This window comes from Elaeis guineensis, chromosome 4 (assembly GCF_000442705.2).
Source record: "Elaeis guineensis isolate ETL-2024a chromosome 4, EG11, whole genome shotgun sequence".
NCBI lineage: Eukaryota > Viridiplantae > Streptophyta > Magnoliopsida > Arecales > Arecaceae > Elaeis > Elaeis guineensis.
In genome coordinates, this window is record NC_025996.2 from 134,625,955 (window position 1) to 134,643,665 (window position 17,711).

The window sequence follows — 17,711 nt, forward strand, 5'->3', positions numbered from 1 at the left end:
AGGATCCAAATTTACTTTAGCTACAAAAAAAAAAAATCTTCTATTTGTTTCACATTTAAGAAATATATTTTATCCTCCAATGTTGATTTAGATAAAAAATAATATTTTTTGTTTTAGAGTCAATTTTTATTAGAATAAATTAAAAAAAATATTCTTAAAGATTAAAAATAATTATATTTATATTCAATAGTTTGAAAAATCTATACTTATCATTTACAGATTTGTTTTTATCTAATACTTTAAACCATAGCTTAACAAAATGTTGTTGAAACTACTAACCTAAAATAGGATCCAAATATCACATCATAGAAAACATTCAAGAATGACAAAAAAAAAACTCTAGAAGACATTATGACTACTAAAAAATATAGTAAAATATGTATATCTTTCTCCCAATCTAAAGTTAATTTTAATTTTTCACATGAGATAAATGGTTTCATTAATATCATTAATTTAACTTAATGTAAGTATAAATTTTATGAACTATTAGCTGAAAGTATAATAAATCTAAATTTTAAGCAGATTTTTGTAATTTATTTTTTATTAAATAATAAATAGTAGCTATTATCATTAATATCGCTTAATGAGCATATGACAGCCTTTTTAACCATCATATAAGTAGTTAGTGATTTTGTCGAGGAACAGAAAAAAAAAAATATTTTTTGATTCACAAAGAAAATACAAAGATAGACAGTAAATTACAAAGTTGGTGAAAAGATATGGCAGGGTTCGTGTTAATCCTTGGTGGTACGGATGGAATACGCAACTCTCAGGTACGGATTGTCTTCCATCCACCCATCGTTGCTGCAAACGCCGCATCTAAGACGGCTAACGCTGCCTTTTTTTTTTTGGTAGAAACTAACCACCCTGATGATGCATGATGATTAAAGATCAAAGCCAGAAATAAAATAAAAGCCAGGAAACAAAGAGCTATAGATACGCAGAGACATAGCCATATAGGCAGATATAAATGACATAATTAAGTAAATATAGATGTAGATGGATACGGAAGATAAACGAGTAGAAGAAATAGTACCGCATGGCAGGAGGAACTAATGATCACCACCTGACCTTATCATTAAGATAGGTCATCTTTGCAAGCTTATTGGTTTGCCAACCCAAAGATCTTATATGTTTATAAATGTTTTCAATGCAGATTCCGAGATTATACCAGAGAAAAAGAGAAGCCATTACAGTGTTACAGAGCCATGCGTCTGCCAGCTTTTTGTTAGCCTCATCAGGAGTGGGTCTTAGACTGAGGCCCATTCTTCCACAACTTGTGGATTCTCGCACTTGTTCTTCTATGACCAGCTTTGTTTAGGTGTCCGGATGGCTTTGGTTATCATCATCAGTACATCACACCTTTCATTCTACTCCCATTTGGCCTCATTTTTCCACAGTAATATATTGTCCGTTTTCATCCATTCATCCCACAATTGCCTCTAAACTTTGTCTTCCAATTGTTCGTTTTTGCTACATAACCTCATGTTGGGAGAACAAGAGGTGGACACCGAGAAAGAAGAGTTGGATAAAGAGAGAGATAGTGGGTAGAGAAGGTGGAGAAATGGAAGAAAATAGAGTCATGGTTGAGAAGAAGCAGGATAAGTTTTATGCTGCTCCATTGGTTTCCCATCAGGAGGTTGTAAGGGACCGTTCTGTTTTTATGGACACCCTCCGGCAATTTCATGCTACCATGGGTACAAAGTTCATGTATGCATGATATTTCTTTTCTATTATCACTTTGCCTTAATTAGTTTGTTTCTTTGTTTAATATTGTTATCTTAGTCTATATTGAAGGAACAGTAAATCAACCAAACACAATCAATTTTTCCCATTTATCTAGTCATTTTTCTTTACTTATTTATTTATCTATTTTTTGTAATGTTAAGGGTACCTGTAATAGGAGGCAAGGATCTGGACTTACATCTTCTCTACATTCTAGTCACTCAAAAGGATGGCATTGAAAAGGTTAATCATCTTAGTATCTCACTGCTCTCTGTTCTTTCTTCTGTATTTTGTGCATAAAATATTTTACTCTTTCTATTGATTTTGTTCTATCTAACTTTTGCTGCAATATTAATTAGTATGGACTAATGAGCAGGTAATTGCGGAGAAAAAGTGGAGGGAAGTGATTGCCGCGTTCAACTTTCCTCGCACCACCACTAGCGCATCTTTTGTACTTAGAAAGTATTATTTAAGTCTTCTACACCAATACGAGCAAGTGTATTTCATTGGAGCTCGAGGTCCTCTTGTACCTCCATCAGGTGGGATTATGGTGGGGCGTTTATCTAGCCATTTAAACTTTTTTTTTTTTTCCCCGTCATAGATTTAGAAGTAATCGTATGTAATATTACCTGTTTAAATTGCATGCAGCTTGTTTACAAACCAAGACTCTTCGTAGAAAGCTTGATCAAACTGAGTCTGTCTTGGATCCAGAGATGGCAGCATGCAGGAGGAGGAGGAGGAGGAGTAGTACACTTACAGGTTGGCAATTAGATTTTAATTCTTTTATGTATCATATTATAGTATTGTTCAATTATTCTCTATACATTTTGTTCTTTTTAAATATCTACGTAGAGTAGTTCAATGTTGCTAGGTCCGTTGCCTTCAAGCAAATGGTATCAAACATTTTAATAGGATGCATAAGGCCTCGTTGGCTAAGTTTTCTGTAATTTTCCATGATAGTCCATTGGATACCGGAGTTCAGTAGACTTCTATTTGGCTTCGATAACTTGGCAAAAAGAAAAAGAATGGTATGGATAAAAGGAAGAATCGAATAATGTGAGAAGGCAATAAAATAGAGAATGGTTGAATGAACCTCTGTCATGTTATAATTCTATACGGATATTTATACTACAATATGGGGCATTCTACAAGGAATGTTCACATAATTATAGGAATTTTAGATCTTGCCAATCTAGGCCTAGAATATCCTTATGATTTCAGCCAATTTTGTTAGCCAATCCAGGCCTATAATTTCCTTATAATTTCAGCCAATCCTGACTTATAATTTTCTTCTATTCATAGGTTTCACTAGGAGGCCGTCGCTGCAGTTCATGTAACATCTAGATGGTAATCACCATCTGCTGATGGACTATGAATTGAAAAACAACAAAATGAAATGTGGTTAATTGTCACATTTTTTTTGGTACGAGAACAATTTTTTTGGTTTCTATCACGGTCTAAGTTGGTCTTTCAGCCGTTACACTACGTGAGTATGAGCACTCAGGTTGTCTTCCTTTCTGTCATGGCCAACCCATTAGCTCACTCAAGTTTGTTTGATTGGAATTTTTAAAAATTAGTTTAATTTTTAGAAGTACTCCATTTCTTCCTCTTGTCCCCACTCTTGAGCAAGTTAGGGCAGCAACAGTTGGGTTTGCTCTCCTTCTTGCTTCCCTCGCCTCCATAGGTTGGCTAAGTTGTTTAAAGATCTACCAAGCTACACTTGTCTTGGGCTATCACTTGGTTTTGTTAGCAGTTGGTTGACTTGTTTCAGTCCGATTCATTTGCTGATGCATGTTAGACAATCCACAAACATGCCTACTGCTTACTTTACTACTTAAGCACATCATGGATTGTTTATTGTTGAAGCCAATCTACAGGATCATTAACAGTCTTAGAGCTTATTTGGATTTTTCTGTGAGATTGGGCTGAAAATCCTATAAAATTTATTGATTGTGCCAGTACATCTAATAAGATCACAAGCTATTGGCTGTGTTAGGTAAAATATTTAGAAATAATTTCGAAGCGGACTGGCTCGAATCTTATTAGGAGATCGCTTTTTCTTCTTGGGAAATTTGAGTTGGCCCATATTCCAAAGATATTTTTAAATATTTTATGAATATAGGCTCAATCCAACTTGTAGCTTGTGAGCTTGCCCGTTGTATTGATCTAATTTACGATTCTATAGAATTTTTGGTGCAATCCTATAGGAAAAATAAGCCCTTTCATAAGAATATTTCTTGACGATGGTCACTTGAATAATGCTAATTGGTTGAAGAGAGCAGAAACACACTATATATGTGCTATGGATGATTCAAAAGACAATGAAGTTGGTAAGAATTATTTTCACTGGTAATATTTTTGCAAATTGTGAAGAGGTATCCATCAAGTAATGATTTTTAGCAAGTTTATTAGTCCATGTATGAGCACAGCTTAGCAAATCATGCTCTTACCCTGATAATACTATCTTTAATAAAAGTAAAATATTTGTCCCAGACAAAAATTCATGTGATATTTCATAAAAATTTATCAGTGAAAATCGTCTTATACATTTTTCTTATTTTGTATTAGAAGAAAAATTATGAACCACATGCATCAAAACTTGCTCAGATTTTCTAGTCTCTGAAACTAGACTAGTCCAAACTATATATATATATATATATATATATATATATATATTGATAATAATGGATCATTCAAATAAGTCTATGAATACATCTAAAATAATTAGAAAACAAAAAAATTTTAAAAGATCTAAGAGTCATCTCCAGATTAGTCCACAAAAAATCATCCAAATGATCTGCAACATAGGCTGCAACCCAATTAGTTGCCTTATTAGTCTCTCGAAATATGCACCCGACAGAGAGACCTGCATATCCAAATAACAAAATGGAGATATCCCGAAGGGTATGATGTGAAACAGCCTCCCGCATGCATCTCTAAATCCAGGATACCACCATGGCCGAATTATCCTCAATAACAACATGATCCGCATGTAGGATCCTTCGAGCATATATAATTCAAGCCTATGCAGCTCGAAGCTCCATCCCAATAGTTGTAGGCTCGAATAGTTGGCAACCTCCTGTCGTGATTAGTCCAGAGTTAGGCCTATGGATCACAAAATCCGTGCCTTCCAGCCTGCCTCAGACACTTCCATCAAAATTGACCTTAAGGTATCCTGACAGAGGGGGCTCCCAAATAATAAACACCCATCAGATCGCTATAGGAGCAAGGGAGGATCCCAGATCGCCGAAGGTCTCGAGGTCACATCGATCAGCTCTGTTGATAAGGTAAGGGCCTTCTCTAAAATAAACCATGCTGATGCCGGTTTTGACTTAAAAATCAGGCTGTTTTTGGCTAACCAGATGTGTTGGGTAATATAAGCTGCATGGATAACTACATCTCGAGATAAAATGCCACCAGCTCTCGATTTGTTCAATCTGATGGTAAAGTCCAATCGGCCTTCAGACCTATCTGACCCACGGACACTAGAAGAGTGAATATGCCATTGCCTCCTCCTCTATAGCACAATAGGGGTAGACTGACTGGATATCCATAACTCTCCTCTTGAGAGGGACTCTGGTCAGAAGTCGTCTCTGGATTACAGACTCATCCTCGGGTAAACTAGTTTGTTTAAGAACACTTCTATAGCAAGTTACTTTTTACCAAGGATGTACATTATGCATTGCTATATTTTGATATTTTTATGCCCTTGGGGTGTATTTTGGTTTATTAAGAAGTACCTTTTCTTAGTACATTGCTGTTGTTGCATTCAGTGCATTGCATCTGTTGGTGTATATTACCTGATCTAAGCGGAACACTCACTTCGATTATCTGCCGATCTTTCTCAATGGAGTTAGACCTTACTTCGATTATAGACTGACGTGGTTATTGACGCCAAAGACATGGCGCCCAGTTTAGATGTCTATTGATATCAGCTATCTCACATCAATTTGTTATTGATGTACTACCTCATGTATGTACGGTTATCTGACAATTGTCATCTAGCTCAGTCATAACTACTTTTCAATTATATTCCAGCTCATTTACCACGTGGATAGCCGCCCTACGATCTCTGTACAGCTAGTCATTCTGTTACAACAAACAGATCTCTAACAGTCTAACAGCCTAACAGATCTTTAATGGCCTAACAAATTTCTTTTAAAGCCTAAGCAAGCTTTCACTATAAAAGGGGGACAAGGTGCTCTCCAGATGGTAAGTTCAAACTGAGTCTGAACTCACAGAGATAAAACTCTACCAAGATTTCTTCTGAGAAACCAAAGTTCTCTCCACTTGAGTTCATTCTACTTTTTTTCACTTACAAACTCTCACTTCTTGCTTTCTACTTCTCTATTTTCACTACTTGTTCTTAAGGCCTAGACTGACTTAAATATCAGAGGATCCTAAATCAGAAGGCATCCCATAGTTTTGGGACTTCTTTTGCAGGTTTTGCTTGTGGTTCACATCGATACAGCTCTCACCTCTCTAGCTCGGTTCAATACCGATCTTACCTTCAGAGTGTTGCAGCAACAGATTGATGCTAGAGGAAGAATTTTTTGAAAATTTTTTAGTAAAAAATGGTGAATAAGAAAGCACCGATTCATCCTCCACCTGCCTCATCTTCTCCTAGAGATACTCAGAAGATCATCCAACCATCAGTTGCTGTAGACCCTCAATAATTCAACCTCCTAATTTAGTAAGTTCAAGCCCTTACTATAATGGTACAACAGCTCCAACGCTTCATTGAACAACAACAGCGAGAATTAACTCCTTAAGTGGTTTAATCTCACCACTCCCAGCAACCAGCTCCTCAAAATCCTCCTAATAATCATGCTTTGGACATCACAAATCAGTCATGGGGGGCAGAATCATCTGCTCCAAGCAGAAAATTAGATGTTAAAGAAAGTCTTAGGCAAAAGATCCATGACCTTGAGAAGAAGCTGATGGAGATCCAGATTGGCAACAAGGTTAGGAGAGATTTCAGCTCGCAATCGTCTTTCTCTCGGTAAATCCTTGATGAACTGATTTCTATTCGGTTCAAGATGCCTGCTGTGGAGTCATTCGACGGCTCCACTGATCCTTTGGATCGCTTGGAGTGTTTTAGAGCCATCATGAGGCTGCAAGGGGCATCTGATATCCTATTCTGTATTACTATCTATATCATCCTCAAAAATTGTAAGAATCTAATTTTCTGACCTTCAATTAGGGTTTATTTCCTCTTTTGATCAGTTGGCTAAACTATTCGTTACTTATTTTGGCATCAATAGGGTTCACCTAAAAAATACTAACAGTCTGTTCACTGTGAAGCAGCAGGAAGGTGAATCTCTGTAGGATTATGCTACACATTTCAATGCAGTTATTTTAGAAGTTAAAAACTTCAATGAGTTCGTTGCTATGGTGGCTTTGAAGCAAGGACTCAGGAGCAACCATTTGATTTTCGCCCTCAACAAGAACTATCCGAATAATTATGAGCAAATGCTAGTCCGGATACGAAAATATGCACAGATTGAAGAAAAAAAAATCATACTCTGTCAGGCAAAAAAAAGAAGGTAGAAAAAAATGGCCTCGGGAGGAAGACCACAAAAATCAATAGAACAACACTGATCGACCTCGAAAAAATTTGAGATCTAGAAGTCTACCTTGGTGATTTGATTTTTATACTTCACTGTCCGCCCCTCGAGCTTAGATATTGATGGAAATCGAGAACCAGGGATATCTTCATCGACCTAATCCTTTGAAAGCCCTACCAGAGAAAATAGATAAAAGAAAGTACCATCGTTACCACCGAAATCACGATCTTGACAATGAGGAGTGTCGATAATTGAAGGATGAAATTGAGGCACTAATACGTCGAGATCAACTTGGCAAGTTGTCCGACATCGGGCTAACCAAACTACTGACCAGCGACAAAAGTCAGATAATGAGAATGACCTCAACAGATCTATTGCTGAAGTTATCAACATGATTTTCGATCTTCATGGAATTGTAGAAGCATCTGAAGTAGCTGGGAGTTCTCCAAAATATCAGCACTTAGATAATATTATTTCTTTTTCTGATGATGATATCAAAAAAGTTCAAACTCCTCATAATGATGCTATTATTGTTTCTATGATAATAGTAAAATATGATGTAAAAAAAATATTAGTGGATAATGAAAACTTTGCTAATGTATTATTCTATGATACTTTTCAAAAAATGAATGTGGCAGATCAGCTAAAGTAGGTATGCACCCCATTGATCGGCTTCTCTGAAAATTCTGTATTCGTAGAAGGAGAAATTACCTTGCCAGTCACTACAGGCTCAAAACCACGTCAGTTAACCGTAAGACTCACCTTTTTGGTTGTCAAAGTACCATCAGCTTACAATACAATTCTTGGCCGATCTGGATTCAATGCCTTCAAAGCTATAGTTTTCATTTATCACCTGTTAGTCTGATTTCCCACTAAGTATGGAGTCAGAGAAATGCGAGGAGATCAGATGCTTGCTAAGCAGTGCTTCTTGATAGCAACAAGAATGAAGAAGCCCGTGGAAGCCTTGCCAATTGAAGTATCTGATTAGAAAAATAAATCTGACATCGAAAAAAATCGAGGAGAACCAGTCGAGAAGCTCATCACTATTCTTTTAGGCGATAATCCAGAAAAAATAGTTCAGATTGAATTTTCACTAGAGCCAAACTTAAGGGAGAAGCTGATATTTTTTCTTCGGACAAATGTCGATATTTTTACTTGGTTAGCCTCTGACATGTCTGGAATCTCAGTTGATGTCATTGTGCATAAGCTTAATATTGATCCAAAATATAAGTCGATGCAACAGAAGAAAAGAAGCTTTGCTTCAGAAAGGCAGAAAGCAATAGATGAAGAAGTTGACAAGTTCTTGAAAGTCGAATTCATCAGAGAAGCACTGTATCTGAAGTGGATCACAAACGTTGTAATGGTTAAGAAAGTCAATGAGAAGTGGAGGATCTGTATTGATTACACCGACCTCAATAAAGCTTGTCCAAAAGATAATTTTTCTTTTTCAAAGATTGATCAGCTTATTGATGCTACTTCAGGATACAAATTGCTGAGTTTTATGGATACTTTTTTTGGATACAATCAAATTAGAATGGCACCTGAGTACGAAGAAAATACGATCTTTAGCATTGAAAGAGATTTGTATTGTTATAAAATGATACCTTTTGATCTTAAAAATATAGGTGCTATGTACTAACACTGGTGAACAAAATCTTCAAGCAATAAATTGATCGCAATATGGAGGTCTATGTTGATGACGTACTTATGAAAAGCATTGAAGCAGATTGGTATATTACCGACTTAGAGGAAGCTTTTGATGAACTTTGCAAATATCAAATGAAGCTCAATCCCAATAAATGTATTTTCGAAGTGACTTTGAGAAATTTTTTTATTTTTCTTATAATTTGAAGAGGAATCGAGGCCAATATTGAGAAAATTCGAGCTCTTCTCGAGATGAAGCATTCGAGTTCTGTCAAAGAAGTTCAACAGCTCACTGAGAAAGTAGCTTCTCTTAATCGATTTATCTCCAGATTAGCTAAAAAATATCTCCCTTTCTTTAAGATTCTCAGGTATATTAAAGATTTCACTTGATCGGATGAATGTCGAGCTGTCTTCGATGACCTCAAGAAGTACATCGGATCTACTCCATTATTATCCAAGTCGATGGAAGGTGAGGAGTTATTCATGTATTTATCTTTTTCAACTAACGCCATTAGTTCGGTTTTGCTCTGAAGTGATGCAAAAATATAGAGATCAATTTATTATACAAGTGAACTGTTTAGAAATGCTGAAACTCGATATTCTAAAATTAAAAAGATGATCTATGCTCTTATTACATCGGCAAGATGGCTCCGACCTTATTTCCAAGCTCATTTTATAATAGTTTTGACTGATTAGACTTTGAAGTCTATTTGTAGTGGCTTGATACTTCAGATCGGATTGCTAAATGAGCTATCGAATTGAGTAAGTTTGATATTCATTACCACCCTCAATCTTCATTAAAAGCTCAAGTGCTAGCTGATTTTATAGTTAAATACTCTAATCCTGATGAGAAACTTATCTTAGAAAGCTTTGAACATGTTAGTTCGAATTTTTTTTGGATATTACATATTGATGGAGCTTCTAATTCAAAAGAAAGTGGAGCTAATTTGATTCTAGCAAGCCTAGAAGGCGTTATTACTGAACGCACTCTAAGATTCAATTTTGATACCTCAAACAATAGAGCAGAATATAAAGTATTAATTGCAAGGCTTGGGATGGCTAAAGAGCTCAATGTTAAAAAGCTCAAGGTCTTCATTGATTCTCAACTTGTCATCGGTTAGGTGTGAGATTAATTTAAAGCTAAAGATTTTATTTTATCTCAATATTTACATAATGTGAAAGAATTATCGAAAAGTTTCGAAGATCTAGAAGTCTTACAGATATCCAGATCAGAAAATGCCCGAGCTGATGCTCTATCTCATCTAGTCACATCAGATTTCTCCAAACTCAATTCAAATATTTCTATTGATATTCTTGAAAAGCCCAGTATTGAGACCTTCTTTATTATCTAAATTAATCATGAGCTAAGTTGGATTGATCCATTGATAGAGTACTTTACCAAAGGAGCTCTGCCAATTGACACAATTGAAGCAAGAAAAATTAAAAGACAAACCCTGTGGTATGTTATTCTAGACAATCAATTATAAAGGAGGTCATGTTCCTCTCACTGCTACGATGTCTAAGACCTTTAGAAACTGATTATGTTCTTTGAGAAGTTCATGAAGAAATCTGTGGCAATCATTTGGGGGATAGATCTATAGCTTACAAAATAATCAGACAAGATTATTGTTGGCCTTCCATTCTAAAAGATTCTGTCGATCTTATCAATAAATATGATCAATGTCAAAGGTATGCCAATATTCCACATTAGCATGCATTCAAGCTCATTTTTATTACAGTACCCTGGTCGTTTGCTGTGTGGGATATAGATATTTTGGGATCTTTCCTAATGGCCGCAGGATAAAATTTTTTTTTGATGGTAGCTATTGATTATTTCACTTAGTGGGTAGAAACTGAACCCCTAACACAAATCACTGAGAAAAAGATGAGAGATTTTGTATGAAAATCAATTATCTATTATTTTGGTTTGCCTCAAGTCATAATTACTGACAATGGACGGTAATTTGACAATCAAAAGTTCAAAAAATTTTATTCTGAGCTTCATATTGATCATAGATTTAATTCGATTGGACATCCATAGTCAAATGAAGAAGTCAAAGTAACTAACAAAATTATTTTTTCAAAGTCTAAAAATAAGGCTCATTGAAGCTAAAGGACTCTGGGCAGAAGAGCTTCACAATATTCTCTGGGCATACAGAACTACACCTTGAATATCAATTGAAGAAATACCTTTCAAGCTCACCTTTGGGATAGAGGTAGTAATAACTATTAAGATCGGTCTTTCTATGATTCGAACAAAAAATTTTCAGGCTGAAAGCAATTTGGATCAATTGAGGAATGATCTTGATTTACTTGATGAAATCTGAAAAAGAGCTCAGATCCGCATGGCTGCTTATAAACAAAGAGTGGTCAAATATTACAAGTCTTGAGTGAAGCCTAAAATTTTTCATAAAGGTGATCTGATTCTCTGACGAGTTGAAGTTTCAAAGTTAATAGAACAAAAAAAACTTACTTCGAATTGGGAAGGACCATATCGGATTACCAAAGTAATTCATCTTGGAGTCTATCGAATCGAAAATCTTGATGGTACGACCATCTTGAGAATATGGAATGCTGAAAATCTCAAAATTATTATTAATAAAATTTTTTAATAAAGAATTTAACTTTTATCCTAATAAAGATAATGTTCTGATCAAAATTTCTGTTGAAGAATCTTTCTTCATCCAAACCAGATTGGTGAAACTTGACCAATTGAGGTCGAAAAAATCCCGATGAGGTCATAAGATTTCCAAAACGAGATCAAAAAAGCCTCGAAGAGGTCATAAGATTTTTGAAGGTCGAAAAAGCTCCGATGAGGGCATAAGATTTCTGAAATGGGATCAAAAAAATCTTGATGAGGCCATAAGATTTTCAAAGTGAGGTCGAAAAAACCACGATAAGGCCGTAAAAATTTTGAGATGAGGTCGGAAAAGCCATGAAAGGCCATAAAAATTTTGAGATAAGATCAAAAAAATCTCGATGAGGCCATAAGATTTCTGAAGCAAAGTCAGAAAAACCATGAAAGGCTTTAAAAATTCCGAGATGAGGTCAAAAAAGTCATGAAAGGCCATAAAAATTTTGAGACGAAGTCAAAAAAGCCATGATAAGGCTATACGAATTTTGAGATAAGGTCAAAAAAATCATGTTAAGGCCATAAAAATTTCAAAGTGATGTTAGAAAAGCCACGACAAAGCCATAAAGATTCCAAGCAAAATAGGACAATCTATTGTCAGACATTCGATCTCCAGATTGAACCTCACCAGATATCACAAAATATTGGATCTTCGGATTGGATTCCATCAAGCAGAGGCAATATGGATTACAAATCTATGGATGATGAAATCCGATCTGCCAGCCCAACTTCGGTTAAAGATATTCTTGAAACCTTTACATTGAATTATTAGAGATCAATTTATCTCTGATTATATGATCTGATTTAAGTTCAATTCAATAATGAAGATTACTTCTTAAAGTAAATCATATTAATTTATTTTTCCAAGTTGAGAATAGTCATTTGACCTATTTTAATAGATCGATCTTAAATTGTATATATTTGCTATCATCTGATGGATGTCGGAAGTTCAATAACTTGTGCGCATTTCAAAATAAATAAAACTCAAATCGTATTATCTGAGATCAAAAAAAGAAACAAGCATGAATTTCAAAAAGTTTCATTTCATTAATTTTATAAAAACTACAAAAGCCCACGTCGGACTGATACAAAAGTTAAAAAGGAAAAGAAAAATGCAAGTCAGGCCTTAGGCTGAGATCCTATTGGAGGAGGGACCAAGCTGGGTTCTTCTTTAGGAGGAGCCGAGCTAAGTTCTTTCTTGGGAGGAGTCGAGCTATGGCTTTTTCTTTTGGAAGAGCTTCCACGATGATAACCTCGGTCGGACTGGCTAGGATTTCGACTGGAGGTGCCTCAAAAGAAGGGGTTGTAGGAAGTTGAGTGGCAGTGTCATCAGAGATCACCTCGATTGCTGCATTTATTGTGACCTTGCTGAGATCAAGGTTAGGAAATAACTTGATGATCAGGCTCTGATAGCTTTTGAAGCCATAGTCAGGCTCCCTCTGAGGCTTCAGTCACTTCAACTTGGAAAGCTTTGGAGTTCTTATAGTCCTCGATAATTTGGGACATTCGTTCCTGATCCTTATCTAGTTGACGTCGATACGAAATCAAATTGCCCTCTTGCTTGGCGATGGTAGCCTCAGCCTCCTTCAGTTTACGTTTCAGCTTAGAGTTTCTCTCAGCATTCTTCCAAGCTGGTCCTCCTCAACTAGCCGATCATCCTTATCATTCAGTTGACGCTGATTATCCAGTAATTACTTATTTTTTTCTTTATCGATTCTAATTTTTTTGGAGCTGTTTCTTCAGCCCCTCTACTGCTTCCTTCTCTTTGACAGCCTTCTTTTCTGCTGCTCTCTTGGCTTCCTCGATTACCTTCTTGGCTTCTTTTTTGACCTTCAGATCTTCCTCTATGGTCTTCTTATTTTCATAGAACCATCCCATGTGTTCATGTATTAGTCTGAAGTACATGGTGAACTGCAAAAAGAGAAAATAAAAAGAAATATTCAGATCAGATAAATCTGACATGAAAAAAAAATAGAGGGAACAAAAGGAAGTGATCAGGTAAGATAAAAGCCGACATAAAAAAAATAAAAGAAAAAAGAAAAAAAGAGAGAAAGAAAGGAGTAAAAACTTACATCCATGATGCTAGTGTAACCGTAGTTCACCAGTTCATCTATAGAGAGATCCCTCCTCCGAGTGTCAAGATCTCTCAGGGGCATCATTTTGCTGAAGAGATTGGGCCAGCTATGGCATCTCCATCAGTGATGCCTTCGCCAAGTTAATGGTTTTCATCGAGGTGGATGGCAGATTGTTAGAAGGTTTCGGGTGCTGATTAGTTGGCCAAATTGACTTGCTCGATGACTGAGGAGGTGCTGGAGAACCCTTTAATTCTGATCCTTTGGAAAGTCATGGTCGAACCACCTTGATAGTAGAACGAGCTAGCTTTGACAGAACAATGGAGATCAGCATAGTATCACTGTCAATAATAATAACCCCGGATGATGATCGAGGAGTTGCTGACTTCAGAGGGATAGCTGACTTGGCTTTCTTGGATGCAGGGGCAGTAGCAGGCTGATCAGTTTGAGTCTTTCTTTTCTTGGTCTCCATCAATCTCTGCATGTTGAACTTCATTATTTCTATCACATAAGAATAGAAGAAGTCAGTGAACTATTATATTGATAAAAAGTGCCAGAATTATGGAATTGACATCGAACTTATCCTAAGGAGAGACCTGACTGATGCCAGCTTTAAGCAAAGATTGCTCTATCACCAATAAGCTCATTTTGGGTACTTTCGTATCCAGAAACCCTGCAAAAGCCTCTTTATCCCCTGGGTGTACTTCATTATGTGAGTTCTATTTGGTTTCAGGGGTACGCCATTTGCAATTGAAATTCCATGGAACATCCGAACAAGCAAAGAAGAAATAGTTTTTCTAGTTGTGAATAGAAGAAAGAAGGACATGATCAAATTTACATTTTGATCGAGATGAAAAATATCGCTAGCTTTTCTCATATGGATGTTTCTTTAGGATAAAGAGCATCCTAAAGAGAGAAATCTTAAGTTCTATAGCTGAGAATTTGTAGTAGATAATGAAAACTATGATGGCTTTAATGGCATTGGGAGTAATCTGAGTTGGATAAATTTTATAAAAATAAAAAATATTACTAAAAAAAAGGATATAAAAAAAATCAAAGAGTAGAGTAAAGTGCCTCATCATAAAATACGATACAGCCATCTGGAGGTTCGGTTACCCTACCATTCCGGCCTGATTTTATTAATTGGAACTCTTCAGGAATGTAGTATTTCTCCTTAAATTCCTGAAGGTCAACGTTGGTCAGAGTGGATTGCTCTGTAGTCGGCCCAAGATAATCCATGAGTCTCCTTATAGGAGATCAGGATTATCCCGACCTAAGGTGCTGACCTTGACCTCTGCCCGAAGTAGATTTTTTGCTTCAAGATCGAGCAGTGGCTGGATTGACTGTGGTATCCGATTACTCTGACATGACTTGGTGCTGCTATTGGAGGATATTTTAATAAAAAAGGAAGCACAAAAATGAATGAGGAAAGAAAAGAAGTCGCAAGGGGAACAGGAACAGAAAAGGAGAAACTACCTAAAAAAGAAAGAAAAGACTCCAAAACCCTAAAACTAGACTCTATGAGATGGAAATAGAGGTGAATACCTTGCAGATGAAAGAGGGCTTGAGAGAGCTTCTGAAGGACTTCTACTTCTCTTCTTTCTCTGGCTCCGATGACTTCAAAGGACCTTCACCTCCGTCACCAGCGATGCAAGGGCTCAGAAAAAAATCTGATGAAGTTTTGACAAGAGGAGAATAACAACAATGGTTTTCATCTGTAGGGTAGGTCTATTTATAAAGATGTTCAACGGCCCAGATTAACCTATTATACCATCAGATTGTTGTCACCTATGAGCCATTTAACGAGTTTGTAGAATGCCATTTCAACACATCTCTCCCTGATGCAGCCACGTAAGATGGATCCGTGTGGAAGTTGTCCTCCCCAATGGCATTTCGACACCTGGCATGAACATCCCGCGATCAGCCACTCTGATATTTATGACATTGCAGCTTTTCAAGTGCATATCATTACTCCATATAGCGAGACGATTTTCGAAGGATAGTGCATCACTTCGAATGATTAAAAAATTAATATTTCAGTTATAATCAGAATAGAACATTTATTATGACGAGATAGATTGGGTAAAATTTTTGGAATACTTTTTGAGTCATTCTACTTCGATCTGAAAAGTGGAGGGCATATGTTGGTGTATATTATCCAACTTCAGCATCATCTGGACATGTGACAGCAGGTTATTATCTGAGACAAAAGTCCTTTCAGCTCACATCGGTTCAATATCAATCTGATTCTCTAGTATTATCTGCTAATCGGCTTAGTCCAAAACTGCTACTAAGTGAAATGCTCACCTCGGTTAGTTGTCGATCTCCCTCAACTGAGTCAGACCTTACTTCGGTTGTAGACTGATCTGATTATTGATACCAAAGACATGATGCCCAGTTCAGATGGCTACCGATATCATCCCACATCGGTTTGTTATCGATGTACCATCTCATCTATATACGATTATCTGACAGCTATCATCCAGCTCAGTCATAGTACTGTCTTTCAGTTGTATTCTAACTCATTTGCCATGTAGGCAGCCGCCTCACGATCTCTATACAGCTGGCCATTCGGTTACAACAACCAAATGGCCTAACAGATTTTCAATGACCTAATAGATTTCTAACGGCCTAATAGATCTTTAACAGCCTAATAAACTTTCTTTAAAGCCTTATTAAGCTTCCATTATAAAAGAGGGACAAGGTGCTCTCTGGAAGGTAAGTTCAAAATGTCTGAACTTACAGAGACAAAACTTTGTCAAGATTCTCCTTGAGAAATCAAAATTCTCTCCACTTAGAGTTCATTCTACTTCTCTCCACTCACAAACTCTTACTTCTTGCTTTCTACTTCTCCATTTTCACTGTCTATTCTCAAGGCCCCAACTGACTTAAGCATCGGAGGATCTTGAATCAGAAGGTATCTCACAGTTTTGAAACATTTTTTGTAAGTTCCGCTCGCGGTTTACGTCAGCGCAGCTCTCAGTTCTCCAGCTTGATTCAATACCGACCTCACCTCTGGAGTCTTGCAGCAATAACATTCTTTCACTAATTTGCATACCCACTCCAAGTTGGATCGAGAAATTGTTTTAAACTAATCCGTCACGTATACATTAACAGAAGGCTGTGTCTTTTTGTGAAGTAGATGCAACATAATACATGGTTAGCATTTCTCTCATTCAACAAAGTGAAATGTTAATTTCTTCCAGGGCCATATAATATTCCAGTTACAGGAAGGATCAGTGGGAGATTTGAGCATGGTTACTTCGTTACAGTGAACATTGGCTCAAAGCCCCTTCATGGAATACTTTATCATGCCCCTCATCACTCTTCAGCCTCTTCCTCCATGGCAGTCCAAAGCAATGCTATCGTCCCTTGTGTCCCACCAAACCAATCAAGCCGCAGGCGGCGGGGGCACAGAAACCGCGACCCAGCGCATCCAAAGCCTAACAGAAGTGCCTACAACTTCTTCTTTGCCGAGAAGCATGCTAAGCTGAAGGTTCTCCACCCTAACAGGGAGCGAGATTTCATCAAGATGATTGGAGAGGCCTGGAATCGGCTCACTGGAGAGGAGAGGAAGGTTAGTGTCATAATCTTTCCAATAGATTTTTGTAAATGCATGCTTTCAATTAAATACAACTGTTGTAACTGCAAGTAAAGAAATATTTACTAGCTTTCTTGTTTGTTCTGTTGGGCAGGTTTATGATGAGTGTGGAAGGAGGGATAAGGAAAGATATAGGAGAGAGAAGCAGGAATACAAGGAGAGGTTGAAGCTAGCACAAACAGAGGTAGTGAGAGAAAAATCCACAAGGGATGAAGCATCCCAAGGGAATTTAATTTGAAGGTTGATATGGCTTCCTTTAGTGGCTAATGCTGTCAAGTTCTAAGCAAAAGGTTAACACAGTTGGTTAAGTTTCAAAGAGATACACATACAGGGGCAAAAAAAACAAAAGAATAGCTCATAAATTTGCATGTCAGAAAATCAAAAGAATGTTTGTAGTTCCATCTTACAGCAAGAATATTTGAGATGGTAGTCTTTGTTAAAAGGGTATATTGTCCCTTACTGGCATGGGT

At 36.7% G+C, this 17,711-nt stretch overlaps 1 protein-coding gene across 1 annotated transcript; it reads left to right on the top strand.

Annotated features, from left to right (window-relative positions):
- Positions 1–1,582: 1,582 nt before the first annotated feature.
- Positions 1,583–17,479, top strand: LOC105042619 (high mobility group B protein 9-like). Its single transcript, XM_029264293.2, has 6 exons — positions 1,583–1,710; positions 1,890–1,968; positions 2,102–2,264; positions 2,374–2,484; positions 16,847–17,217; positions 17,336–17,479. The coding sequence occupies exons 1-6, from the start codon at positions 1,583–1,585 to the stop codon at positions 17,477–17,479; spliced, it is 996 nt and encodes a 331-aa protein (XP_029120126.2).
- The last annotated feature ends 232 nt before the right edge of the window (positions 17,480–17,711 follow it).